The sequence below is a fragment of the Lepisosteus oculatus genome, chromosome 15, assembly GCF_040954835.1.
Source record: "Lepisosteus oculatus isolate fLepOcu1 chromosome 15, fLepOcu1.hap2, whole genome shotgun sequence".
In the NCBI taxonomy this organism is placed as follows: domain Eukaryota; kingdom Metazoa; phylum Chordata; class Actinopteri; order Semionotiformes; family Lepisosteidae; genus Lepisosteus; species Lepisosteus oculatus.
Genome location: NC_090710.1, coordinates 30,455,712 through 30,483,592, shown reverse-complemented (window position 1 = coordinate 30,483,592; position 27,881 = coordinate 30,455,712). Strand labels below are relative to the sequence as shown.

At 44.4% G+C, this 27,881-nt stretch overlaps 1 protein-coding gene across 3 annotated transcripts; it reads right to left on the bottom strand.

Moving 5' to 3' along the window:
• Window positions 1–336: 336 nt before the first annotated feature.
• Window positions 337–27,599, bottom strand: LOC102695296 (protein FAM124A). Of its 3 annotated transcripts, none has more exons than XM_006639319.3 (4): window positions 27,176–27,599; window positions 20,570–20,601; window positions 11,373–12,115; window positions 337–3,296 (listed from the first exon to the last, which is right to left on the bottom strand). In XM_006639319.3, exons 1-4 carry the CDS (start codon window positions 27,247–27,249, stop codon window positions 2,574–2,576), a joined length of 1,572 nt encoding a protein of 523 aa, XP_006639382.2. In that variant the 5' UTR covers window positions 27,250–27,599; the 3' UTR covers window positions 337–2,573. The 3 variants fall into 3 exon arrangements, with proteins under 3 accessions (XP_006639382.2, XP_069035061.1, XP_015219930.2); XM_069178960.1 differs by lacking the exon at window positions 27,176–27,599 and adding an exon at window positions 26,658–27,157; XM_015364444.2 differs by lacking the exon at window positions 20,570–20,601.
• Between the last annotated feature and the right edge of the window lie 282 nt (window positions 27,600–27,881).

The window sequence follows — 27,881 nt, the reverse complement described above, 5'->3', positions numbered from 1 at the left end:
TGAATGTTATTTTCATCTAATGTAAGCTCACCTTTTATTTTGGGTTCTGAAACACTTTAAGCAATTTAATAAGCGGAATGACCGCAGTTTTCTTCTTAATTCTGAAATGCAGTCAAAAAGGGCCACTTAAACAAATAAAAAAAAATGATTTTAGTTCTAAAAAATTGAAGCATCCCTTCCACTTTATTGCACCTGATCTACACAAACCTTTGCTACACCAGTTTGATCAACTGTTTACGTTTCTCATGCATCAAGAAAAAGACACAAGCATTTGTCTCAAGGCATATCCTACATTACTATGTATCGCTGCCAAAATCCTCTTGTAATCAAAATGTCAAAGTGACAAAATGAATAAGTTTCATTTTCTGTGGTTAAACTCTGAGTAAGGATATAATGAGATGGACGGATAAAACTGAGGATATCAAACATCACAGGTTGTGGGTGAATGTTAGATTCTACGCAATGAGAGTGATTTTGTCTCATCTGTGCATAAGAGATCTCTAATTACTCTCTTTTAAGATTTCTATCTGGCAGCTTGTGCTTTATTGCATGCTACATGCTAAATAACGGCTTTAGTAGTTAAGTCACTGTCACAGAATTAGTTATTAATCTCACTTCCTTTTTACAAATACATTTTACACCTGTTTAGTGTCAAAATGCTGGATTTCAAAAAACGAAATCTTATTTTTATGTAAGGTAATGCGGGTGAGGTATTTGCATGTGCAAAACCGAATTCTGAAGGACACTCGTTTCTCACTGTTTCTTATCAGTTTAATAGATCTGCATGCTTCTTTATGGCTTTAGTTTACTTGCACTGAGCCCTGAGTATCAGAAAAAAAAAACGTGTTTCGGAAACTCCGGGATGCCTAATCTTGCTTCCCCTTGTTTCTGTGCAAATAGTTTCTAATAGCTCACGATGACCCTCCCACTGTGAGTTTCTTCTGCAAAGATCCACTCGGTTACAGTTCAGGCAACGCCCCTGAACAAGGTTAGTTCCAAAACTCAGAAACTGGTACAGGGTTGACAACAATCCACCCCAGACATAAAAAAAGAGCTCAACGGGCCTGTGATTGAGGACTCAGGGCTGGGAGTCCACTTGTGTGTGGCTCTTGGGAGTTGGAAAACGGTAACGCACCTAGAGAAAATCCACGTGCGCACAGGGGGAACATTTCAAGCTCCGCACACAAAGCATCCAGGTGGAGAGTCAAAGCCAGGACCCCAGTGCTGGGAGGACGCAGTGTTCATTGCCATTCTACAGTGCTGCCCGTTTTATCTCCTCATCTTAAGACACAAACTGTCCTCTGTGAAACAATACCATACATACTCTTCCACAACTTAAAAACTTGAGCACACTCAGTCTGACACTTTTACTGGTGTCCTCAAGGGGGAGCCAGCATCTCATGAACCACAGCGTCACATGCTGTGAGCTGCCTGAGCACCATCTGGAATTTACTGACAAAGAGACCACACACTTGTAATGCAGAACTAAGGGATATGGACTCTGTCATGGACCGTATTTTAAATAACTACATCAACTTGTACATTATGTGCACTGCAAAGCAAAAGACAGTTTTATATTTATAGTTAAAAAGTTAAAGTTACAGAAGGGTTAAAATGGACACTGGAGACATGAGGACTTGAGCGAGCCTCCTTTGATTTTGTTCGTTATACAGAACTGACCAGCAACTGTGGAATCTGAGTGTTTGTACTGTATGCTTCAGCATTTCTCAGCTTTCAGGCAGGTTTAAGAGCCATCTAGCTTCCTAAACACAGCTTCATGCCCTGCGTAAGAAGCTAGACAGAGGTCCAACAGGAAGAAACGAACTTGGCTGTTTTGGTGAAACGGCTTTAAACAAAGTTCTGTGCGGCTCTTTTAGCTAACAATACAAAGCTCTCTCCCAGCACATCAGTTTTCTAATTCTGATGTATTCCCATTTGCTGTGGATCAAAAGCGCTCGCATATTGTTACCGATTTTCATTTCTGCTTTCAGAATTTCACATGGCATTCCTCGCAAAATCTTCTGTTATTTTCCCGCTTTATATCAGAGGCTGGATTTCACTTGTCTGAGTCTTGTTTATTGTCGTTGTTTTGTTTTGCCATTGCTCTTTTCACGACTCACGGAGTAGATGAGATTACAGGAAGGAGAGATCAGTAACATTTGTTTTAGTAACATGTTTTTCATAGCAAAACTACACACAAACAATAACAAACATGGCTTTGAAAGCATCTTAGTCAGTGGTTTCTCAGTATACTTAGTGCATTTTTATTTAGAGCTTTCCAAGAGCTGCCTAATACTGCATTTCACTTAACAGTGTCACAGTGCGACTAGTGAAGAGCGCGTCACCCTCGCTCATCTCTCAGAACAGGAGGGCAGGCCTGGGTAGTTATGTGCTTGAGACGAGCTCAAAAAGATGTCATCAGCAAGAGTGTAAATCAATTTTTCAGCTCCTGGCAGCAACAGGCCCCCCTCTCTTCTGAGTGGTCCAGGGTAGAGCTTCCTCCTGCTCCCCCGGTGCTGTGCAGCGATGATTGAGCCCCCTCCTCTCCTCGGCGTGAGCCAGGCCGCTCAGGTCTAGATGAAGAACTCCTGCTCCTCTTCTTCGGCCGGTCCCCCTCCGGGGGCGCAGTCCTGCGTCTCTGGCCCCTGGCCGCTGTCTGCCGCGGAGGGCGGGCGCCAGCAGGGCGGGAGGGAGGCGCTGTGGGGCCGCGGAGGCCGGGGAGAGAAGGGCCGCGGCGAGGAGGCCCGGTCCCGGAGGGGGGAGCAGGCCGGGGGGGGCCGCGGTCCGCACCAGAGTCCCCCGAAGGAGGGGAGGGGGTTGCCCGACGCCGAGAGGGGCCTGGGCCGGGGGGGCGGCCTCTGGGGGGGGCGGGCGTAGGCCGATACGACAGACATGTCCCCACCGGCGACCCTGCGGCCCGTGTCCACGTCCGTCTCCTCGGCCCCCACCAGGGCGTCGATGTCGAAGCGGGAGCCGGGGTCGGGGAGGCCGTCGTGGGCGGTCGGGAGGCACAGGAGGGAGCGGGTCCGGTGGCCGGTCCAGAAGGAGCCCGCGGGCTCCGCGCTGAGCCCCCGGCTCCCCTCCCCGCCGCTCACGCCCGGCAGGTCCTGCTGGGAGAGCCGGTGCTGCTGCCGGGCCCGCGAGGCGGTCCTGTGGTACCGGCGGCTCCTGTAGGAGACCGGGCCCCGGCCCTGGTGGAGGCAGCCGGCCGGCGGGGCGGGGGGCGGCCCGGCAGCCGCGGGGGCGAACTGGGCGACCGTGTGTCTCCGCCGGGACAGTCTGGTGGAGCCTCGCACCTGGAGGGGCCACAGAAACAGGAGCCAGATTACCGCGGGCGCACGGAGATCGCTGTTCCTCACGCCCACGCCCGAGAGACAGTCTTCGGATCAAAGCAACGGCCGCGCGGCTTCGTGCCATTCGCTAGCGTTCGCACAGCAAGAAATAGTTCATTCTGGGGAAGGACTCGGAAAGGTGGGATAGAGAGGGCAGCAGACTGGAACAGCTGCAGCTCGGTCTCCCACAGCTCCGGGCAGATCTAGTCAGGGCCAGATCACAGCAGCCATCGGGGAACCATGTCACGTAGATGATTTTTCTTTTCCACTGCAGATTCTACCGCTGGTACGGCAAACTACCACCCGGTAAACGTTCTGGGAAAAGAGGAATCTGTATTGAACCCAGCAGGGACACAGGTCCCTTTTCAGGCATCGTTTTATTTCTAGTGCTATTTGTGCCTTCCAGGAGTGTATTTAAATGTATTTGCCTTCACTCTGAATTCCCAGCTCTGGTTCTGAACACAGTCTCTCACCTCACATTATTAATAAAATTAACTATATTTCATCACTGAGCAGGCAGGGTTTATTCTGGAGTATGAAACATTGATGTTTGGCATGAAATATGTGCATCACTCTAAATGGTAACTCATTTTCTACATACATGTTATAAAGACATTTTATACATACCAGAAATTACAGTCCACATTGCAATTTAAAATATATATTTCTATGTGAACGATGTGGTCTAACATTTAAATATTGACCGTGTTCATCTACTTACTGATTCCCGATGAAACTGAGATTACAGCACGAGCGAGATTTTATTTTTGCCATTGCTACAACATTTCTCTTGTTTTCCTACTCGCATCCTCCAGCGCAGTTAGGAACTGGTTTCCGATTCACCTTGAAATTGGAAGTAACCTTGGTGAGTAATTACTGTACATGTAGCTCTGTGCTTGGCAAAACATTCTTCTCTCTTTTTCTGTGCAGCAATGTGACCGCCGTTAGAATTTTCTAAAAAAACAACAACCTGAAGAATGACATATCGGCACTGCTAGGAGGACGGTTTCATTCCTTCAGCCTTCTGATAAAGCAAGCGATAAATTGTTGGTGAATGCTGTTGTCGTTCTTAAGATTCCAGAACCCTCTTCTGGGTACAGTGATTCTAATATTAATGTGACACCTGTTTTTACTGTTTCTTGTTTTTACTGCCCCTTTCATCAAACCCGGTAGCTCACAAATCACACGACATATGGAACTCGTTATATCAGAGTGCAGTTCTCACACCAGCTGCGAGAAGCTTGCCGAGACCTTTCACCAGGGTTGTCTCCCTTGACGTGGGCTGTGGCTGAGCCCTGAGAAGCAGCAGGTTATACAGCTCTAAAGACGTTGCTGCTGCCCGGTGTCCTCAAGCCCTGCTCTGCAATCGACACAGTGTTTCACGACAAAACCCGGTGTCTTCCCTTTAAATCCCCAGATCACAAGCCCCCCCAAAATGAAACAATCATATTGACATCAGCAGGGATTTAATCATGTCACGGCATGTGGCCTTCAGAGATTGCTGAGCACTTGATAGGATAGCTTTGTAAAATGTAAATAATAGGATGATCGGAGTTTCAATGACAGAAATGCTTATAGGACAGCCTATTACACCACACTGGCCACACTGGTAACGACTATCAGACCACTAATAAACAAAGGACCTATTTATGGGCATGTTTCTTCAAATAATGTTTTATTCAGATTGCATTGTTTTTAGTCAGAGGAGTGTTTTGAATGGACCTGCTTGTTATTCTCATTGGAATGTGACCTTCTGTGCAATCACATCACTAGGCTCAGTGCACCGCTGGAATAACAGAGAATAAATATCCGACCTACTGTTTCTCTCCTGTTTCCAGTTAAGAACATCTCAACTTTCTACTTCAGCACTAATTGGGCCCTGGAAACAGTTTCCAACTCAAAACGGCTGGATTGTATTTGTTGTACCTCGGAGATAGAACTCGATTGCTCAAGCACAGCAGATTAACCAACGCTTGTCCAGAGTGGCCAGCTAGTTTCGGTATGAGTAAGCACTAAACGTATTTTTAATTAACCAAGTACCGTAATCACAATATTAAGAAAAGTTTTGATTGCAGAATCAGTCCATCCTGACGGCCTGTTTCTGAGCATCGTCACTCACTACTGGCAAAGATCGGAAACTCCAACTGTTCTCTCAAGATTTTATGAAGTTTGAGTAGGAAGCGCAGTTTAACATGGCTCCTCTCCTTTCCTCTCCCTCTTCTTCATCAATAAAGAGGTTCGATCTGTGATGTAGAGACCTGCTGCTTCCAGAAGAGGGAGGGCAGGCCCTTAAAACGGCCAGAGGCCCTTGGTTGGGGAGGCCTGCTGCTTGTGGCACACAGTAGCACGCTCTCAGTGGAAACACTGACACACGAGACAAACGAGACCGAGCACCAGGGTACCATCGTGTATTCAGAGAGTTTTCGAGTTTTTGGCGTCCGACTCCTGGGCGTGAGCCAAGCCTTCCCTCTGGTCCTCAGTCAGAAACCTTGAGGTCGTCCTTTGCTTTGTGCCTTTTACAGTACCACCTGTTGACAGGGTAGCTAAGACTCCACCCCTGAGAGGGGGCCATTCATCTAGCCTGTCGGATAGTTAGTAGTGAACTGGGCTGAGGATGCAGTGCTCTTGGGTAGACAGTGGACACTCTCACACCCCGGCTCCTAATGACTCTCTGGCAGGTTTCCAGCAGGAAGCATTATAATTAGACAGACAGTTGGGAAATGTAACGGACACAGATCAATGTAAACCACCTCCTGTTACCCCCAATATAACAGGAGCCTCCACCGACAGACGGCCCCGAATTTCAAGTAGTTTCCCAGTTTATTATCAACTGACCTCACTGTCAAATTAATGGTTGTTATTGTGCAGCGAAACGCAATGTGCAGTGCGTTGATTTAATTCGTACTAGTACTGTACAGTATATCAAAATACATCCCCATACCTACAGTTAACATTATCCTTCAAACATTTGCTCACTGATACCTGACAGTTCAAATGTAAATAAACGCTTGCCCTTGCAGATCTTTGCCCAAAAGCCCAGTTAAGCTGAGATACAGTGTTATCCATTTCTGGTTTGGTTGCGGTTAAACTCACAAGGCGCATCCCCTGTTAAGAATGGTAACTCATGGAGACACGCATCTAAGTGCAGGGATGGTTTCTTCCTCTCTGTTACCTCTTCCCATGGAGTTCTTCCCACGAGTGCTCGGCTAGCACTAACTAACATGCTACGGTTAGCTGTGCACTTAGACGAGTGAAGTTGGGTGACACAGTGAAGGCAGCGATGCCCTGTGCCTTCTTCTCAGCCACTACTGAGGCCAAAGCTTGGAAACCACCACTGCCGGCAAGCAGAGCAACTCAAATTCTGGGTCAGATCAGGAAGCGCAGAGCTCTCGTCTTTTCATTGCGCTCTGAGGAGTGAGTGACTGAATTTCGTATTAATATCGCCAAAAACGGTTTACACTGTGTGCTATTTTGACCAGACAGGCTAGACCACAATCATATACCATTTTATTTTCACAAGGTGGGCACACTGTGAGGATCACATCCGGCCATTTCTGGAAGAAGCCAGGGTATCGTCTTCGGCAACATGGTAGAGCAGCTTGTTCCCGAACTCCCACAACCCTTTGCATTAAGAATATTGCACTTGTGCCTTGTGGTTTGCGCTCAGTGTTCACTCCTCTGGATTGGCTTTGTCAATGCCATTGGAGGATCGTAATCCCTCCTCTTAAGGGCGCTCCGGCTCTTTCCCTTTGTAGATTATGTGCACCTGCCTCCTGTCCAGCCCCTCTTTATTTAAGCCTGGTGCTCTCACTCTTCTGGGCTCAGCACTGGGAGATGGCCGCCCGGAAGTCCTGGAGTGACCGACGGCACAGGCTTCACCACGGTGTCCTGCCCATCTGGGGGCCCGGAGCGCCTGGCCTCGTTAACCCGTTTTTATTCCCCGTCCCTGCACCGGATCCCACTCACCGGTTTTTAAGTCTCGTCTCATTTCGTCTTGAAGGGGTCACCCGGCTCTGGACTTTTGGACTTCGCCCTGGATGACCCCCTGGACCCCTCTGGACTTGTTCGCCACAGCCACGCCCCCCCGAGCACCAGCGCACGGCCGTCACGCCCCCGTTTGTCAACCTGCCCAGCTCCTCGTCGTCTCCTCCCTGTGTCCGTTTCCACTTACTTCCGGATTGTACCGTCTGCATACTTGTGCAATGTCCCCTCATACTCTTCTCTGTTCAAGACTGCACCTGCTCAGTTCTTTCAGCCTGTCCAGCATGGGGCGCTCCTTCAGTCCCTGGAATTTATCTGTCTGCCCTTGTCTTTTCCTAACTAATTACAGAGCAACAATATCTTTCCTTTTAAGAGCTGTTTAATTCCCTTTTTTTACATGTTCTGAGCAATACTTGTACCTCCCTGCTTCTTTCACTCTGGCAAGAAAACACACGTCTGACTTCTACTGTGTTTTCTTTAAAAATAAAATGGAGGGAAATGAGCTATATAATAATTCCCAGGGAGACATAACTGTTCTTATTCTCCGAGCTTCCTCTGTGCTTTACTTTCCTCTCAGGGCATTAATACACTCTTAAATCTTAAATATACAGGACCATGTGGGCTGTGGTCTCAGACAATCCTCTACACTCTGTGCTTGCCAGTGCTTGAGGAAAGGTAACCCATTCACTGATTAATAAAAATGAACATTTTTTAAAAGTACTTAATCATTACTACTTGTCATGTAGAACCCTCAAAGGAAGGTTTTGGAAATAAAAAAAATAAACCTAAACTAAACTAACTGGTAATATTCCAGTTATTAGTAACATTTTTATCAAGAGTGAAATTACTCTTTTCTTTCCCAATCTTATAGACCGCCTGGAGTGTACTGCTGTTCTGCATGTTAGGAAGTGCTGCACTCAGCTGGTGGCTGTGGCTGAAACATTCGTGCCTTTATCTTACCTTGCTCTGCCTTCGCCGGGCTCAGCCTGGCATTTCAAACAGTTTGTGCTAAGCGCGTCTGAGCGCAGAGATCCCTTGTCCCTGTGCTGACAATGGTCCAGTGTTCTGGCAGTTAGTTATTCATGCAACATTAAGCAATGCAGAACAGCACATCTCTTTCAGCAGATTCAGAATCGGCAGAGCAAATGCCTGACCTCACATCAAAATGGGTTCAATTTAGCTGTCTAAAATACCGGTATGCAAAAACATTTATTTAGCAAACAGTATAAAAGGAAAAGCAATAAATTGTGTAAATGTCAACATGTGAAGCATTGTGTGACTGATGAGTACAGTTTTTTCCCACTTATTCTTAGGAATTATTGCTGATCTTTAATACTGAATATTTAATACTACAACATTCCTTTCATACTTTAAACCTGGTAAAAAAAATTCTCATGCACAATGGATTTAAGAATTGTAATTAATTGTAGGAAATATATTGAGAGGCATTAGAAACACAACAAATGAGAATAGGAGCCACCATTTGTTGCATTTTAATGCCTCATAGTATACATTTATATTGAAACACACCTATGAACATTGATAAATCTCTTTTCCTGTCACCTGAGATCAGCTGTTCCAGTAACCTTTTGAAGTCTTAGTTCATTTCTGACCCTTTTCAGAAGGTGGCTTGCGCTTATCTTATTAGTGCATGTCACAGCAGAACTACAAAGTGAAACACCAGCTGTTTGTCTCTACGAAAAGCCTAGGATATAAATGAGCTTATCATACATGTAGCAGATGCAGTGTGTGTAAACGAAGATTCACTGAGTCTAGGGATATTCTGTCTGTCAGCAGGTGGCACATAAAGATGAGCCTGATGCCCTGACAATGATCTAAAAAGAGGTTCAGCAGAATCTTTGTGGGAATGGCACATACTGTACATACACAAAAAATATTAAATGGTGTTGATAACCAATGTTCAGGAGAGATGACAGCTGCCGTTCATTCTCCTAACTCATAATAATTATCTAATGTCATTTCCTAAATTCCCCTTTTCCTTTTTCACACTTGTCTCCTGCGTCCCTCTTCCAGCTCCTCCTGTCCAGCTGCCCCTTGGTCACCCCTCACCCTGTAGGGGGGTCCCGGCCTCCTGGTCCCACAGCTCTCAGACAAGCGGGTCGAGCCAGACTGTGACTTAGTTCTCGATGAACATTTTCAGTCCATTTGAGTATTGGCTGGAGCACTAGAAATATCTGCTTTAAACTAGCATAAGAACAATGGCTCAAATGTCATCCTCTCTTTTATATGAGCCACTTAAACATTTATTTGAAGTCGTGACATCTATATTTTGATTTTTACTGGCCCCTCAAACCATTTTGACAATTCATCTGAAAGTATACTGCATGCACTTGACATACTAGAATGTCTCTCCTAAAATTTGGCTACTCAATTTAAAATATATTCTACACATATCAATGTCACTGCTGCTTTGTGAGCTCAGTGTATGAGTTGACCATGCACTTGAGGCACACACCGAATCTCTTTTGGAATCCCTTACATTCACACTTTGCAACTTAACGAAAGGCTCTTGAGTCAATGTGGAAGTAGACAAAGCAAAGCATCCCAAGACGCCAGGGCAAGAGCCCAAATCAGCAACCCAGATGGGATGAGAACAGCAGAGGCACACAGTTTCCAATCTCCATAATGGAACAGTTCCCACCTAAGACTAATCCACATTTATTTCAGAAGCTGTTATCTAATTCCATGCTGATATAAATCCCCACTGTAAGTGATAGCCAGTCCAGAAGTCCAGACAGACAGAGCTCTGTTGTGAGATTCCCTGTGGGCTGATAAACTTGCCTCTGAAGCCGCCAGTGCAGGTATTGTTACACAACCTCTCTGTGCTCAAAGAGAGACGAGGGAGTCTCTATTCATCACACCACATTTAGGTCTGATGGAAAGGAATGCAGCGCTAGCCAAAGCAAACCACATCACTGAGCTAATATCTCTAAAGCTTCAGGAGGTCTCCTTGCTTTCATGCATCCTCACAGTGTCGGCTTATGGAAAACACATTTTGAAATGATCGTGTTTCAGCAGGTGATGCGGTGGAGTTCAGCAGCTTCCTGGTCCTGCGCACTAATTTGGCCCATGAGCCTGAAAGCTGTGTATGTTGGAAGGAATGCAAGGCTATCATAATCTGTACGCTTGCACAAAGGATGCAAAGTATAGCTACCTGGAGGGAGAGGAAAGATAAAAAAAGGCCTTTTGTTATTTTACTGAGAGGCTGGTTTGTTTTGCGTGATTTAGCTCTTCCAAAGATTTATTTCCAGTCTAGCATCCAAGCTTTTAATTTGTTTTCCATGCTCAGTACTGCATGTTTCCTGTCACAGAGCATGGTGCTTTATTAGCACTATATATGGTATTTGCCTGCTTTTTAAACAATCTAGACAAGACCAGCTACGTGATGCATTTTAAGACGTCCATGGTGATCTGCAGCACACTGAACCCCCCCCTTATCATTACAAATAGCAAATATGAACACACTTAACAATAGAAACACTAAACATGAAAAGGAGCTGTAACACAGTCATTCATGCACCGAATCATGAGGTTCAAGCACTTTTACTGTATTTGCGAGTCTTTCCTTCAGGACACTGATATCAGATGACCATAAGTGTTCTATATCTCTGACGCGATGACAGAAGGAGTTTAATACTCTTTGTCTTTGTCAGAGGGCTATTTTCTTTGTGAAACTAGAAACAATGATTTGACCAAGAGATTACTCCCAGTCTCATCCCATTATTGCACCCATACGCAGGTGACTGAAATTTACACTGGTGACACTGGGCTTACTGCAGAACACCTCTGAAGTGTTATCTACTGTAGCAGTGATGCTTAAACGCTTCAGAAATGTCATCCGATAGGCCAATGTGGGAATTGAATATTCGCCCAGATGTATGGAAATGCGAGATTGCGTATAACCAGAGATATGATACGCAGCTGCCATGTGTCGTAACTGAGCCAGCGGGCGGGGCAGCAGCCCTTCCAGGTGTGAAAACTGCGACTGGAGCTCAGGCTAAAGGCAAGCAGGTGTGAAGCCGTGGGCTTCCCACTTACCTGCAGGAGGATCTTATTGCCGTCGTAGTCCTCGGTCTGCCAGCGCACCTCGCTGATGGGGGTGCAGGGGTGGGGCAGCAGGGGCACCAGCCGCCCAATGTCCTGCACGCGGAACTCCACGACGGCCGACTCCGTGGGGGCGGGGCTCTGGCCCCTGGGGAGCCTCTTCAGGGAGAGCTGCACCTCCGTGTCCAGGCTGGCATAGACCACGAAGAAGCAGAAGTCCTCCCGCCGTTGGGCGAGCTCCCTCTGCAGCACCAGCTGGTACATCCTGACCATGTCGGCGAAGTTCTCGTGGCGGCAGTAGACGGTGAAGCGCACGATCTCCTTGCCGTAGTGCACCGGCCGCACCGCCCAGAGCGGCGTGCCCGCGGCCAGGGTGAAGAAGTCCTGGCTGCAGGGCATGTAGGGCAGCAGGCGCCCGTTGACCTTCTCGGTGTGGTGGAACTGCCAGGGCGGGGCCCGCAGGGCGCGGTGCAGCTGCAGGACCTGCTCCTCGCCGTACTCCTCCTGCAGGAAGAGGATGACGGCCAGAGAGGGCTGGCCCGCCCCCCCCCCCGGCCGGGGCCTCTTCGGCCTCCTCCAGGCCCCGCGCTCCGACACCCGGAAGAGCTGCAGCTCCGGGTGGATCCAGGCGAGCACGCTGTCCGCCGCCTTCTGCAGGGCCTTGGCGTTTCCCGGGTCAGTGATGATGTGCACGCTCACCAGGAAGGGGTCCTGCAGGTCGCCCGAGGACAGCTCACCTCGAGAGCAAAGGGCAAGGGCAGAAGCTTACTATGACTGGCATCCTTCAGTGCTCTGCGTGTGAAGTGTGAAGTGTAGTAGTGTGCAGTTGTATCACCCTGCAGCTCACAGCTGGCAGCCCCACTGAAGCTCAGCAGGTGTGAGCCTGGTCAGTGCTCACTGGAGACCACCTGGGAAAGCTAAGGTTGCTACTTTGTCCGATAGGGGGTGCTCACCCTGCCCCGGTATAGTGACGGGGACACTATCCTGTAAAAAGTCATCTTTTTTCGGATGACACGTAAAACCGAGGTCCTGATTCTCTGTGGTCATTAAAAATCCCAATCTGAATAGATTATTTTAACTCCAGAGAAATGTGTTGTGTGTTTCAGGAATCACGAAAGCGTGCCTTTTCTGCATTATTAATTGGACTGTCTGATAAGGGCTCCGAGCTCTGGAAGAGCAGAGGCAGTCATCTGCTCTACAGAGCATTCGTTTTCTTTATTCTAAGTCCCTCCCCATGATAACCACCAGAGCTCGGGGAAAGCCACTACAAGGACCACCAGAGTGCTGATCCAAACCCGTTGTTAGGATCTTAGGTGACAAACACAGCAGAGAAAATCCTCTTTTGTTGTGTGGGGAGAAATCGGTGGCTGTGACCGTTCATCTCTCAGACAGAGACCAACGACTGGCACAACTCTCCCCGACCTTTGTGCACAGTCAGTGGGGCTCACTGTAACCTCCTGAGACTGTCCCTCTCCTCACAGCACAGGCACAAAGCAGCAGGACGGAAGGTGCTCTCAGTCATTCGTTCTCTCACTGCGGACTCCGCAGCCTCGTGCAGGAGACCAAGCACTGGCTGGATGAGCAGCGCTGACCTGGCTTCCTCACGGCAAGCGCAGAAGACCTGTGGCAGGTCATAGACTGCTGCTGCACAGGAAGCTGGAGTCCCTGGCTCACTGAAGCCTGCTGGGAGAATCCTGCTCTGTCAGCACGCGAAAGGGCCTAAATCTGACACAGCACCTTTACTGGTTGAGTCACTTGAGCCCGGGGATGTCTGTGTTTTAAAAAACGGATTGATAGTACAACACAGTCCTCTTCTGTGGAAATTCATTCTGCCTTGTTAAGCCATGACCTCTAACATGAGGGATGTTTTTTTGCCTCACTTTCAGAAGACTTGGTGAAACTATACTTCAGGCTTTAAGAGCCACTCAATGCCTTGCAAAGGCAAAAAAAAGGCATATGTGGGTAATCATTAAAATTAAACCAGACACAATAAGGAGACAATGAAGGGTTTATTTACACTAATCATGGCAGGAAAAAGTGAGTATATCCACATTGATCGTATTACCCTGCCTGTTTCCTCTCTTACAACATAGAGGGTCTCGTCAGGGCCCACAGCAGCCTAGACGCTCAGCAGCAGAGAGCCATCAAAATGGCAGACTCAATACAAGATGACATAAGAATCTGTCAGTGAGCAGAAATGTGGGCAGTGAAGTATTAAACAGAACTGCTGATTTGTTAAACAACCTGTTTTTAATCTGGAAAGGAACGGGCTTGCCTGAAGAGATCTCAAAAGCAAGAATAACAAAATACAAAGGCCAAACTGCAAAAAAAAGAAAACAATAAATGATCATCTGTATTTGCAAAATCTCAGTGTCCTGCTGAGTTGCAATGATTAACTTTTTCAGTGCTAGGTAACAATATCTTACTGGTATAGTGCCCCACAAAGAAACAATGTAAGATAATTGAAGAGGGTTCATGTTTCAACATTTAGTTGTTTATGATTGGTCCCATAAGCTTAATTAAGGCTGTGGTACTGTATGTCAGGCAAGCCTTTATTATACATGTCTGTAAAAGTAATTAAAAACAACTGGCAGCTGAAATTTAAGAAGAGACCCTCAGCCTTTGAATGGCTACAATGTTTTTATACTGTTTTCAAGCATGTTGTATAGAAGGAAAGGTTGCTCTTTTACAACAACAAAACAGACATAAACCAGTTATATTTGAACACCATGAATAAAAAGCAAAAGGAAACATCTAACTTAAAACAGTTATATTTGTACACGTTGAATAAAAACACAAGGAAAAAGTATACCATTTTTAAAAGGCTGTACTGGCCAGGCTAAAAGCAAATCACAGGCAGCAATACCATTGTTTCAATTTGTGCAGCCGTGTTTCTCGATCTTAGAATTGTAAGGTAGGGATCTCAGTCTCACAGGTCATTACAATCTTGCTGGCATGCCATTTGGAAAGAAAAGATGTCCAAATTAACCAGGCAGACAGTCACAGATTGCAGTGCTAATCCCTGCCCAAAAGCCCGGCTTCTTTAAGTGGCTCCTTCTGAAGTTTCTTCCAGAGCAACTGTAATGCATTTAGGGTTCATTTAACATTTTGTTTTATTTCAAATCTTGATGAAAAAATAAAACCACTAAGTTTAGCGACATATCAATAAAAATGTTCCATAAAGCTCACAGAGCAGGAAAGAAAGCTGGGATTTTGAATGTAAGGTTCTAACTGATGCATTGTGCGATGAAAGACCTACACGATGTTGCATTTAAAGCTACTAAATGGCTAATTGTAGGCATGAACAACAGAACACCGCAAACAATCTGTTTCAGATTTCTAAAAATCCTCAACAATTGAACGACTCAGACTGCATTTATCAAGTAGGATTTCAAATATAGGCTTCCTGACTGGCGCAACTACTGAAAGTCTTTGCCCAGCCACAGGCTGAGCTTTTTGATTGTGGGTTCTAACTGCGATCCGAGACGTGAGAAACACAACAGGCCATTCCAAAACAGCCAGCTACAGTGACTCTACACTTAGGAAGAATGGTTAAGAGTTTCAACAACACCACACATCTCACCTTCCAATACAGTTTGTTTGTGTGGAGGGGAAAGAAGGCCATGTGTTAATTCTTTGACAATAAAACATTAGAAATCAGCAGAACGTTTGTCATATGACACTTGAAGAAGCAGAACGTTTGTCATATGACACTTGAAGAAGGCTCCACAGCCTTTCAGCATGGAAAACCCTTTACCTGTTCCTTTGCAGTCTACACGTGCTGACACAGCTTCCAACTCAAACTCCGGAAGATTATCTTTACCAGTCCTCAAGATGTATTCCCGGTCATTTATGCTGCATCCAGACTGGGTATGGTCAGATAACGGAGCTGCAGCTTCATGTCAACAGCTACAGAAGAACTCTCCCCCAAGGTTACAACAGGTTGCTGCTGTTCTCTGACATATTGTGTTTTGCTGCTGTTCTCTGACCCCAGTGTTTTGTACCTAACTGCAGTATGACATCAATGGCACAACATTAAAATCAGAGCAAAATGGTTTTCGCATTCTCCAGTTTTTATAATGCAAGTCTCTTATCTGGGGAGGGTGTCCTCCCGTTTTTTCACAATTCTCAAATAAGGGAATTAATAACGTTTCAGACACTGTTAGGGATGTACAGCACCTTCCATGAACTCCACTCATGCTATAGCAAAATCATTTCTTTTTTGCAAACGTCTTTGTTCTGCAAACGTGGAGCTCCCTGGGACCGAAGTCCCTATCCACCCTTTGTGTTAGAGGCAGGGGAGAGGATTTTGGGATGAGTGTCCTAGTTTTATTCTTTGCATAAAGCACTGAGGATCAACGGTAGTTGGAAAAGAGACTTATCTCTGGTAGAAGGGAGCATCTCTCAGGATACTAGTTGGAGTCATCTGAATTATGCATTTAAAAATCCCTTTCACAAGTTGCTGTATTCCAACTTCATCACACAGAACCTACTTAACCCCTCAGGAACATTTTCTTATGCATATTACTGACACACGAAAGAGTATTCTGTTTTCCCAGGGAGCTACAGGCACAATTTTTCCATATGGTCAGGGAATGCACAGATGTTCCAGTGTCTGGGAGAAGGATATATATGACACTGTCCACAGTTTCCCATTGGCCCTTACCAATCATGGCCTCCTAATAATCCCCATCTCTGAACTGGCTTCATCACTCTGCTCTCCTCCCCACTGAGAGCTGGTGTGTGTGGGGAGCGTCCTGGTGCACTATGACTGCATCACATCATCCAGGTGGGGCTGCACACTGGTGGTGGTGGAGGGGATCCCAATCACCTGTAGAGCGCTTTGAGTGGAGTGTCCAGAAAAGTGCTATATAAGTGTAAGCAATTATTATGAATTATTATTATTATTATAGTGCTAAAGTGGAGTGTTCCTTCATCTCCTCACGTCTTACTGCTGAATGCCAGGACCAACCAGTAAATTGACCTACTGTAGTACACCGACAGAAAAGGGCATGACTGGCTGACGCTACCGTCCCCCAGAGAACGATTACACATCGATGGCAGTGGCCGCTCTCCTTTGCCTGGTGCCAGCTGGCCCTCACCCTCGCCTTGTCTAATGATGTTCAAAGGGAGCTGCCTACCGCTCTGGTCCTGGTGTCCTACAGTGGCTTGGTGAAGGAATCCTACGATACAGAACAGCACTGCTGGTCCTGCTGCTATCTCCTGGTTACTGAGCTGGTTTTGGTTTTGCAGAATTTCGGGGTGTGGCTATCTGAGATGGGATGGGTTCAGTGAGGGGGGGGGGTCAGAGGGGTCAAGGGGGAATTACGGAAGTGGGAAAAGGGTGCTGCTCCTTTGGGGGTGTTGTCATTGTGTGTGTGTTTCCTGATCATTCAATTCCTAAAGAGGAGAGTCTTTCGAAAAGGAGTGTTTGAAAGAAATTTCAAAAAGTTGAGAGCATGAAACTGACACAAGCATGTGACTTTAGTGAGAAAATAGATTAAAATAGAAAGAAGAAAAGTCTGAAATAAAGATCTTTAATATTTTATGTGAAACACCAATTAAATGTCTCAACATATTCTAATGCAGCTAACCTAACACACAGGGGGTGGCACGGTCTCCAAACACTACCCAGAATGAGCTGAAGTGTTTGCATGTGAAAGAGCTGTATAACCTCTCATATTTGTGATACTGACAGCTTGCAAATGTCTCTGCTGCCAAACATGTGCAACAAAGTTTACAGAAGCTTTGTTAATCTTTTTAGAAATTAGGGAAAAAGCGTAATACTGTAAATCAAAAGGTTAAAGCTTTAATTTTACGTGAAAATCTGACATTTGTCCCCTGCCCAATGTTTGATGAACGTCAAATAAACCAGTTAAAATGTAAGATGTTAAAATGCAACAGTTAAATTTAACTGTTCTCTTGATTTATGTGTGATTTGTCATTTAACAGCACCTCAACTGTTTTCAGTGAGTTGGGGACAGATTCTTGGATTTTTTAAGCATTTACAAATATACTAAGTAACTTGCTTTTTTATGCAGGGTTGTTACTGTACAGTATATACAGAACATAAGCTTGAAATAACTCCTGTTCATTGTCAAACTGGATTATGATGCGAACTTCCTCTCCTAGCGGAACTGTGTTAGAGCACACTGCCAAACGGAAACTGGCACTTTAAGTGCACCCCTCTCTCTGACAGGCCTGAAAACAAACTCAGACACAGCAGCTGCAGATGATGCACATACCGTAGTTTGCTTTGGTGCTGTACGGGAAACAATGGGTTAATCAGCTCATTCTCTCCCAGGATTCACAGAGCTTTTACTGTATATGCAAATCATACTCCAGACTTCATCCTTGCAGCAATAAAAGCTCTTTCTGCAGAAGAAAATAAAGCTCAGCCTGTGCTGAGAACATCTCGCAGTAATTAAAATAAACAGCTACATATGTTTCTCATAAACTCAAGCGAGGAGCGTAATGATACAAGCTGATTTCACAGCTTTTTGACTTTACTGAAAAGCGAAATATAGGATAAAAGGGCAGTGTACAGCACAGCGTTGGTTTCACTAAGAATGATCGTTCTGTTCTCAGACAGAGGATAAAGTACAGTACATGTTCATAAGGTCCCAAAAATCTGAGGACGAGAGCAATGTTTAATCACGATAAAATGAAAATCTCTTGTAACTTTACTCCCCATCCCAACCCCCAGAACCTGGCAACCTTTGCTCAATATTTCAGCCTTACCCAGCAGTAAGTACAAAAGCACATGTGCACGAGAATCTAGGTCAGTGTTTGTTATAAGGCACAAAACACAATATGAAGCAGAGCATTAACGATATTATATAAGTGAGCAGAAAGACTGTTAAAGCAGAAGTCAAATGTTCTGTTGTAAATTCAAACAGTATTGAGAGAGTGCGTGTCATGGCCAGCTTTTCAGCGAACCGTGTTCACTGCTGTGTGTACAGTACAGCAGGCCCATTGATTTAGTCTCTGCGGACCTGAATAAACAGAGCCAGAGGAAGGTCTTCTGCTAACTCCTGCAACATTGAAGCAAATTGCACAAAATTTGGTATAATCAGAGGACCAGCAATCCCCCCCCCCATACCCCTTAAACCCCAAGTTTTGTTTTGTTTTCTCTGTGGCGGCAGCTCAATGAAAGCAACATTCCTCAGATGGATCTCAAGTTACGGATATCAAATTACCCACTATTCCCCAAAAGCAAATTGCCTGTTCTAAACCTTAGATGTAATCTACCGCAGGGATAATAAACCCAATACTGAGGTTTTTCTCATAAATAACTTTAAGTGTAGTCAATTAGCATTTTTAACAAGAGCTGCAAATTGCCTGTGCTAATTCACTGAAGTTCTAATTTTGGCCATCTTGTTAAAAAACGCACAAAGTGGAAAATTCCTTTTCTAGTGTTACAATACACACAGAGACGATACATTTAACTTGCAGAAAACTAGGCTTCAATGTACGGTCTTTGAAAACAAGTCTGTTTCCTGTCACTTCGGATGCTTGATGCTTTCTTGGAGAAAGGAAAGGACCGCAGTGATCGGCCTGTGAAGAGCAGACAGGATTTGTGTGCCTGGGAAAAGCCCCTCTTGGTTTTCTCCTCCCTTACAGATAAACACGTTACTGTGATTAATTGTGTTCTGCAGACAGGATGGACATCCCTGCCTATATGTCTGACTGTCAGCACATTTCCAGAAGCCCGCTGTGAAAACAGGCCCAGCGAATTTAAAGAAGGCAGGCACGGCAAAGAGCAGGGGCTGTCTCTGTTTATATAGGTTAACCCCCGATCTGCAAGTAGGCCAGCAGATGTAAAAAAAGTGACAGCTCAGTTGCCCCAGTAGGCAAAGGTCGGCAATTGTAGGCCAAAGGGTCCTGCGCTTGAAAGAAAAGCACAGCTGCCCCACTCGAGAGAAACAAAGTGTTAGAGGATCCGGCATTCCAGCGTCTGCCCTGATGCATGGATCTGTGCTTCCAATGTGGCAGAAAACAAACTATAGAAAGAGTGGGGTGATGCTTATGGTAAGTTCTGTGATGCAACTGGAGTCCACCTACAATTCTTCACACCTGAAGATGGCACCACAGCCGAAACACTGTGTGTCTTTTCCTCGCTTTCCGGCAGGGAATAAACCTTTACTTGTTCCTCTGCAACCTACGCGTGCTGACACAGCTGCCCACTTGAACTGCTCCACACAGCACTGCCTTCAGTGGAGAAAAACATACAGTAGCACCAGAATTTTGGAAAGAACAATTACTTCAGCAGACTGAAATAACAGTTATATGTCACCAACAGTTCCAGTTAATTTTGAAGTACAGAAATGAAAGAAGGCCCTTCAGTGCTTGTGGCAGAGGGAGGGGAGAAAGTTATTGGAATTTGCAGAGCTTTTGAGCTGAGAGAGAGCTACAGGGTGGAGACCCTCATCCGGGCCAAACCCAAAACACAAGAAAGCATGATATATTGCCTTCAGTGCAAACTGTATTTAATAAGCTGAACACCACTTTTCCTTGTCCTTTTTTTCAAAACAATAGAACTACTTTCAGCAAAGTTTTCACTTAAGCGTTTGAGTGGTTCATCTTCAGGAAACAAAGAGGAATGACACATCATTGTTGTGCAGGGTCCCAGCAGAGTTTGGAAGAGCAGTGTGCTGGAAGCCACAGTTTTCATCTGCTACTGAGTAATGCCCAAAGACAATACAGAGTAGACACAGCCAGGATTTAACAGGAAAAACACAAAAATCGGGTTTGTGCTTTTGTCAGTGGCCTGGGTTTCCTGTTCTTCATTTAGGTTAATTCCATTTCCTAGAGCAGAGATTAATGGTCTAATATTGGACATAATCCCTGTATTGTGATCCACACTAGCTGTGGCAGCAGCAGTAAGGTCACAATACACATGTGGAACACGCCGGGCTTTTACAAAATGAAACCAAGGCTGTGATTGTTAAGAGCTACCGTCGCCCATTCTGCACGCCTCAGGGCAGACGGGTACAGATCGGCTGCACAGTTTGAAGGTAGTTTTGCAGAACTCATGCATGCATAGAGAAACCAAATCTGGTCTCTGTTATTGGAGACAAAGAAATGCAGAGTACCCTTGAATGGTGTAACTTCACATTTTAGGTGCAGCTGATTTAAACATTGACGATGTCAGATGCAGAAACCAAGCATGAACAAGAAAGTTTACTTACTGCTAGCAGAAGACATTGGGCTGTAGTCAGACCTGCAACAGAAAGAACAGTTCGGCCCCTGAGTACATCCATCTATCAATCCATTTTCAATAACAGTTTGGTTCAACACAAGGTCACAGAGAGCTGGAGCCCAGACAGGCAGACAATAGCACAAGTTGGGATAGACCCAGGTCTGGACCCCCGAGTACAGTTGACACAAGTGATTTATTCCCAAATGCCAGTGAGAGTAAAAGAAATAGCTGCTTCTGTGGGGAACTCTTTACATCAAGGATTGGCAATCCTGGTCCTGAAGGCCTGGTGTGTCTGGAGGTTTTTATTCCACCTCAAATCTTAATACCCAAATCAGATCACTAATGGTTTCATGATTTAAAAATATACATTAAAATGATCAAACTATGATCACGCTATCCCACTTGTTCTATCACATCTACTGCCCTATGGGTGTTAGAAAAAGCCAATAACAGCTTCCTAGTAGTTTTCTTTCCAAATGGGGCCAAGAAGCAATCATTATCCACTCCAGCCATATCCATTTCGGCTTCTGTTATGCTCATTAGAGCGTCCTAAATTATACATGGACCATTAAAATCTCCCATTAACATACAGTAACATTGCCTTTGCTACATTCCTTCCTGACCTCATCATTTGGTAGCTTACTTGCCCCGGTGTCTACATTATGTACCTAGTGTTAACTCTGATTGAACCCTAATAGCCATTTACACTGCCTATACCCTCTTGCTTGTGGTACCTAGCTTGCAGGGATTTTTTGATTTATAAGCCCACCCCACCAGTACCTTCTTCCCTGCCTGTCACCCAATAAAAGTATATCCATTCATTTTAGACTCATCCATATCATCTTCCCCCAGTCAGCTATTCCCACAGGACTGTTTATCTGTTACTGCAGTGGCCTACAGTGACTGCCTTTTACCCATGAGGCTTCTACCATTGAGCTGTTTAAGAATGGGAGCTGTTATTCGGTTTAAGTTTGTTCTCAGTGTGGCCCCAATCTTTCTTGATCCCCCTAGAATTATCCTGCGGGTTACTGGTCTAAATACTCTTCAGCTGCTCAGTACTGTCCCCAGTGCAGCGGTCCTCCTCTGGTTCAGGTAGAACCTGTCAGCTCACAGAAGTCCCATCTGTTCCAGATGATCTCATAATGCCTCATAAACGTTTTCTCTGCACCACACGTTTCGTTCTCCATATTTCCTCTTGTATCCCTGCATGTATTAAAAAGACACACCTTTTTTCGCTCTTTGCAGCATTAAAATGTCACCTTAAGAAGACGAACACGGGAGAGAAAAAAACGTTCTTAAAATCCTTCCTAAAAAGTTTTCAGGCTAGATTTCAGAACACTTGATATCAAGTTGAAAAACTGGGGCTTGTGAGTTAGGACATGTTGAGGTTGCATACTCAAAATGTTTACTCTTTGCTTATTCTTAACTAACATTTTAGCCAGGCGACTCCACAAAAAGAAAGCCCAACACCAAGACTTCGGTGAAACACCTTTTTCCCTGCTACTGACCTAAAAAGCCATAGATAACAAAGGAAATATTTGGAGAACACTGCTGCTGGTGCTTGGAGTCTGTCTGTTTTTGTAGAAGTGTGGGACCCTGTAGCATTTTCACTTTTTGCAGCTGGTTTTTCGATGATGTTTGGGCGGATGGTCGAATTCACCCGCACATGAACACTCATTTAAAAACAGACGATGTGGAGGAAACCTTGGTTCTGACTGGCATGGTGTTGGGGAGCTTTGGGTGCTGTCACAAAAATCTTCAACTCAAAATGTAAATTAACGGTGAGCACGCTTAATAACGCAGCGTTCAATCAACTCACCTCTGCTAACTCGGGATTTGGATAAAAAGGGGCGTCTGTATAAACCTAGTAAAGTATCTGTACTATAATATGTATATGACCTATACGTGGCCTTTCTGACCATTTTGGAATATTCCTTGATTGAAACTTAGTTAACAGAATTCTTTTCGCAGGGCATTCAGACATTTTTTGACATTATCTGCAGTACTAGACAGGAGCGATTGGGTCCTATTGGGTCCCAAAAAAGAGGGTTTGAATTCCAGTTTGGAGGCACTCAATGGAGCGCACCCTGCTTCATAAGAGTCGAATGTTCAATGTCCTAGTGTTTGCTTTAGACGTGTTCCAAAAATATGCCAGGACCTTTAGAAGAGGTTTGACACCAGTTTACAGAACAATGAACAAAACACAGGTCCACATGCATCAATTTTTCTTTTCCGCCCCAACAGAGCAATTCCTGTTTCCACTGTCATGGCGAATTTGAAGTAGCACCAGGCAGCATACTCAGTTTCCTGCTCTCTTTGAGGCGGGGAGTGAGTTGTATATTTTTTGTCTGGCGTGTTTAAAGAGCTCTTCCCCCAAGCAGACTGAAAGTGATAATACTTCGTAGACTGAAGCTCTCTGTCCAGCTCTGCTAACTCCTCAGGGTCTGGAAGTGCGGAGCTCACATTCTCGGAGAAGTGAGGTTGTGATTTAGTGTTGGGGCTACACCTTCTCCTCTGCTTTATATTTAAATTTATATCTTCTAGGTGACCAGATCACCTTAACAACATTATAGAGATCTGAAGAAAATCTCTTATACTGGAACCTGTCCAAATCTTTTGAAGTTCGAAATTTCCTGAAATAATTGTGTCATTAAAGAAACTGACAAATTATGATTCACTATGATTTCTGAGTGACACTATTGTGAGTTTAAAGATAATACAAGGACAAATATCTTTTATTTAAATAGACAAACATGTTTTTTCAGGCTCTTGCTCAAGGGAAAAAAATGGTGTTAACTTGGTGTTAATACCTTATAGTAGCTGGTTTAACATTTTGAGAATTTTTTCAATAGTTCTCCTGATAGAACAGGCCACTGTCTTCTCACACAGAGTTCTTAACAAAGGATTGGTCTGTGAACAATAATGATTCCTTTTAATTAAGGGGAAAACTTCTGGAAAAAGATTACAAGTTTGGAATGGCATGTAACACTGTCTCAACTGATAATGAAGAGGACAGGAAAGAGAGATTTAGAACAAAGGATTAACACCTCTTGTGTGCTGCTTTCATTCTGCATAATCCCAAACACAAATACCTTAGAAAGAAAACTCCATAATCAATTGTGCAAACATAACAGATCCCCCCTTGTTAGTCCAAGTCTTACAGTGTACAAAATCTACTTCCACACGGCTTTTACACGTTTACAAGGACATGCTGAAATATCGCAATCTGTAAATATTTCTGCTGAAGTAACCCTGTTAAAAGATTTAAATTCTTAATCCTAAACATATATTCAGTTACAGTATGTGTTCCATGGTAAAATTATACATTTTTTGTTCTTCATGTAGAGAATTGAAAGGTTAAATGAACGCAAAACTTGAAACAAATGAAACTGAAGGTTGTGATATTGGTTATGAGTTCATAATCGCTGCTCACAGGTCAGGTACACAAACCTTCAAGTTCTTTGTTGTCATCAGGATTCTGTTCTGGTGTCTGCATGAATGCAGGCTTACTTTAAAGCTCTTCCATAACTGTGTTTCAACTTTCAAGGGTAATCTGAAGAATTTTTGATCAGAAAATGTTTGTTGAAAAACTTTTGAGGGAATCTGTCCTACCCACTCTATCTGAAAACTGTTATGTGCCTGAACACGTGGTTACTGCTATCTGAATATTCTCTTGAAAAACATCCTGCATATTTTAAATGATGCCAATATTGATATGATTTCCTTTTTCATTAGACATGAAGATAAACAGCAGTATCAGATTCCTGTATGTCCCAAAGCATGCCACTGCCATTTTTCAAACACACCTAGCTACAGGGATGGGTAACTAAGCCCTTTATTGGATTTTCATTTAACTTATTTGTTCTTTTCAACTTTACTCTTTTTTCCCATCATACCACAAACTGATGCCTTCTGCTGAATACAACTGTTCTGGCAGTTTAAGTTAAACATTGCATTTAGTTAATTATTTTTGGAAACCTGCTGGTCAAGTGGATTGAGTGTGTGCCCATGAATAAGCTGGCTAACATCCTATTATCCTGCATTACAAAATGTTCTAAGTCCTCATCAAACCCATTTGGGAAAGGCAGAGAGGAGTCTGTCCAGAGACTCTCTTCTGATTGGATTAGCAAAACAATGTTTGTCCTAAGCTTCCAATTTACACTGAGTGCCTGTCCAGCTCACAAGGTGCAATGCGCAGCGCAGTCAGCTGGCACATCTCATTAATGTTCTGCCTTTGAACTTCAGGCCCAAATGTTTAGAAGATTCCAGTGTTGTGCCAAATCATACTCATGCACTCCAGAATGCTGCAGAATCTCGGGGAACACAACGTGTTCCTGGTGGACGTAAAATACTCAGACACATTTAATTTTTAGATCATCAACAGGTGCCCCAACACACAGTTCTTCTATCTTAACTATTATATCTTTCCCTTATTGGAATGGACAACTAAAAACATTGTTATGAGTCACCCACGGCAGTAACCTACGCAATTTGGTCTTGAATTTTTATGATCCCACTAATAAAATGCACATAAAGAGGTACATCACCTGAACCCAGATTAAAAACAGCCTCTGTTTTCCCCTTCATTGTATTTTATATTCTATCAACTCTCTACATAAGAAAACGCAATAATGCCAAAATTTGTCATGTGCTTTTAATGAATACAAACCTAACAAAAAAAGGCCTGAAAAACTAATACTATGGATACTTAATAACTGTTGGGCTAATTCATGACACTTACAGGTTAAGGTTTTGATTAAATAAACCTTAGAATCTTTAGAAAACTGTTTACTATACAGAATTTCTCTATCATCCATTTATCTCAGGGAAAAGGAACATTTTAGATGACCTTATACATGCTAGAATACACAGCTAAACATCAGCAAATATTTCAAGCAGTAAATTTTGCACAGATGAGAGAAAGCCAATAAACAACCTGATATCGTGTGAAAGTAAAAAACAAAGCATTCTATTGGCAGAATAGAACAGAAAAACAAACATGCTCCTTCTGACACTAATGAGAAAAACCATTGTTTCTCAAAGGATTATCCAGCAAATCTGCATAATGACGTTGGCACAGCGGGTACCAAAATGATCGGGGTGTGTGTTTTATTTTTTTTAAAGAGGATGTGTGCTGTCACTGGCCATCTGGAGAGGCATCTCTGTCAACCAGTCACAGACTTTGACAATGAGCTTTTCACTTGCCATATCAGCTTTATTATTGCTTAAGCCATGATAAAATAATAGAAAGCAAAATAACCTCACTATGAGACTGAAAATAAAGAGAAACATAAAAAGGGAAGAATGTTTACCAATAACAGGATGCCTTTCAGCTCACTCTCCTCATTGGGTTGATAGTAGGTATCTTCAACAGTTTAACACAGGCAGTGACACAGGAATGAGTAAAGTGCTCTTAAAAGAATATCCATGCTGAAGACATAGTTATTATGAAGTGTTATTATGATTTTAAGAATCAATCTTAACCTAACCCTGTGTCTTTCCAACCTATGGTAACATATGCATCTATGATGGAAAATAAATATTTGAGAAGAGTTGTACTGAAAAAAAAATGTTTTCACTAGCTTTGTAAAGTTTATAGAGTTGAGATTTCCACTTGAAGTACACTTCAAGTGTACATCAATAATGTGTGCTTGACAGGTGGTCACATGAAACTACAGGGCTGTGAATCACACCGAACTGCATGGTACCAGGAGTGCATGCCTAAAATTAACACAGCTGTCATTTCCCTCTTCATTACACTCACGAAGAATCAAGGACGTAATCACAGCACATCAACATCCTACAGACTGCTAGTCTCTAAAACAGAGGGTGGTCTACCTTGGCTCTTCAATTCCACTGCATTGCGAGTCTATCCTAAAGACAATCCTACTGTATTATCTGAGTGCTCTTCAGCATCAGGATTAATTAAGCAATTAAGAATCAATTCAGTAATGAATTCATTGGGAGGCTCAAAATGAAACCAAGAGCCAAGGCTGGCCACCCCTGCTCTACACTTACTAACACACACAGAACCACCTTCGCCAGCACATTCAGAAACTGCTCTAACAGCCACATACCTAGCAGTACACCAGGAACAGAACCAATCATCTTTGCTTAGTAACCAAAGCTGCAAACGGACATTAAATACATGTCAGAACGTTAAATCCTTCTGCGTCGTATGTATTTCCACAAAACCGCGCATCTATGCGAATACATCATAACGTTATCATCCGACATGGAGCATGGCTTTAGCCAGATGTTTGTTGCTTTGTGACTGCGCACAGCAGGTGGATGAGGTTATCCTTCAGCTAATGAAGTGCGGCTTTTAAAAAGTTATTAAAGTTCTCTGGTGCTCATAAACAATTTCGAGATGGAACTTTACGTCAGCCTGTGCGCTGTCAAAATACCTTAACGTGGTTTCGGAGACAGAAGGATCTGTACACTAAACTCGGCTGCTCTGTTATGCCGGTCTTTTCCAGTATCGGTCCAAGTGATTGCGACAGAGAGAGAAGAGAAAAAAGGCTGCAGCCAGCGCGCAGAACATTTTCGCCCTCGTAGTCCGCTAGTCGGCTGTACCCCGCTAGTCTCGACTCACCCTCCGGTCTCAGCTCCCGAGTCCACACAATCATCCTCGGTGGAGTTCTTCTCTATCTCGGAGCACCAAGACATGATTTCACTCGCGCTCTTCCCTTCAGCCTGACGCGTGCCGAGATGTCCTTTTGGAGTTTAAAAAAAGAAGAAGAAGAAGTTTTCCGTCCCGAAGCTGACAGGAGCAGGATCTCGGAGCTTAGCCCTCTCCCGGCAGCTCAACAGGCTGCGCTTCGGCTGGGGTGCGCTGCGTCACTGCGGAGAGGCGACGCCTCTGTCACGCACAGCCGGCTGCTGCCTTCAGAAGCAGCGCCGACCTTGAACAAGCGAGGCTGCACGGTCGCCTCGTCTGAACAAATTGCACATATCGCCTCCGCCTTCTTGAAAGCTCCGTTTTGGTCTTTACGCATCGTATCGTGTATCCGTGGAGCGGGAGGGTTCATGCCCTGCCTAAGCTATCAACAGATTTGAGCTAGGGGATGCACTGATATTAGGAGAAACGGGGGAAAAAAATCATTGTGATTGTTTTTGATTACGAAGGTCCCTGGGAGCTATACTGTAGAGTTTGTTGGTATTTTATTTTCAAAAAACTTCTAAACTACTTAATAGTGCAAATAATTAGTATCCAAGTATCACAGTATCACAGTCTGCGTAAAGTACATTTTCCAAGTGCCAATAAAATGCCTTCCTGTAGCTGAACATGTTGTTTTTGT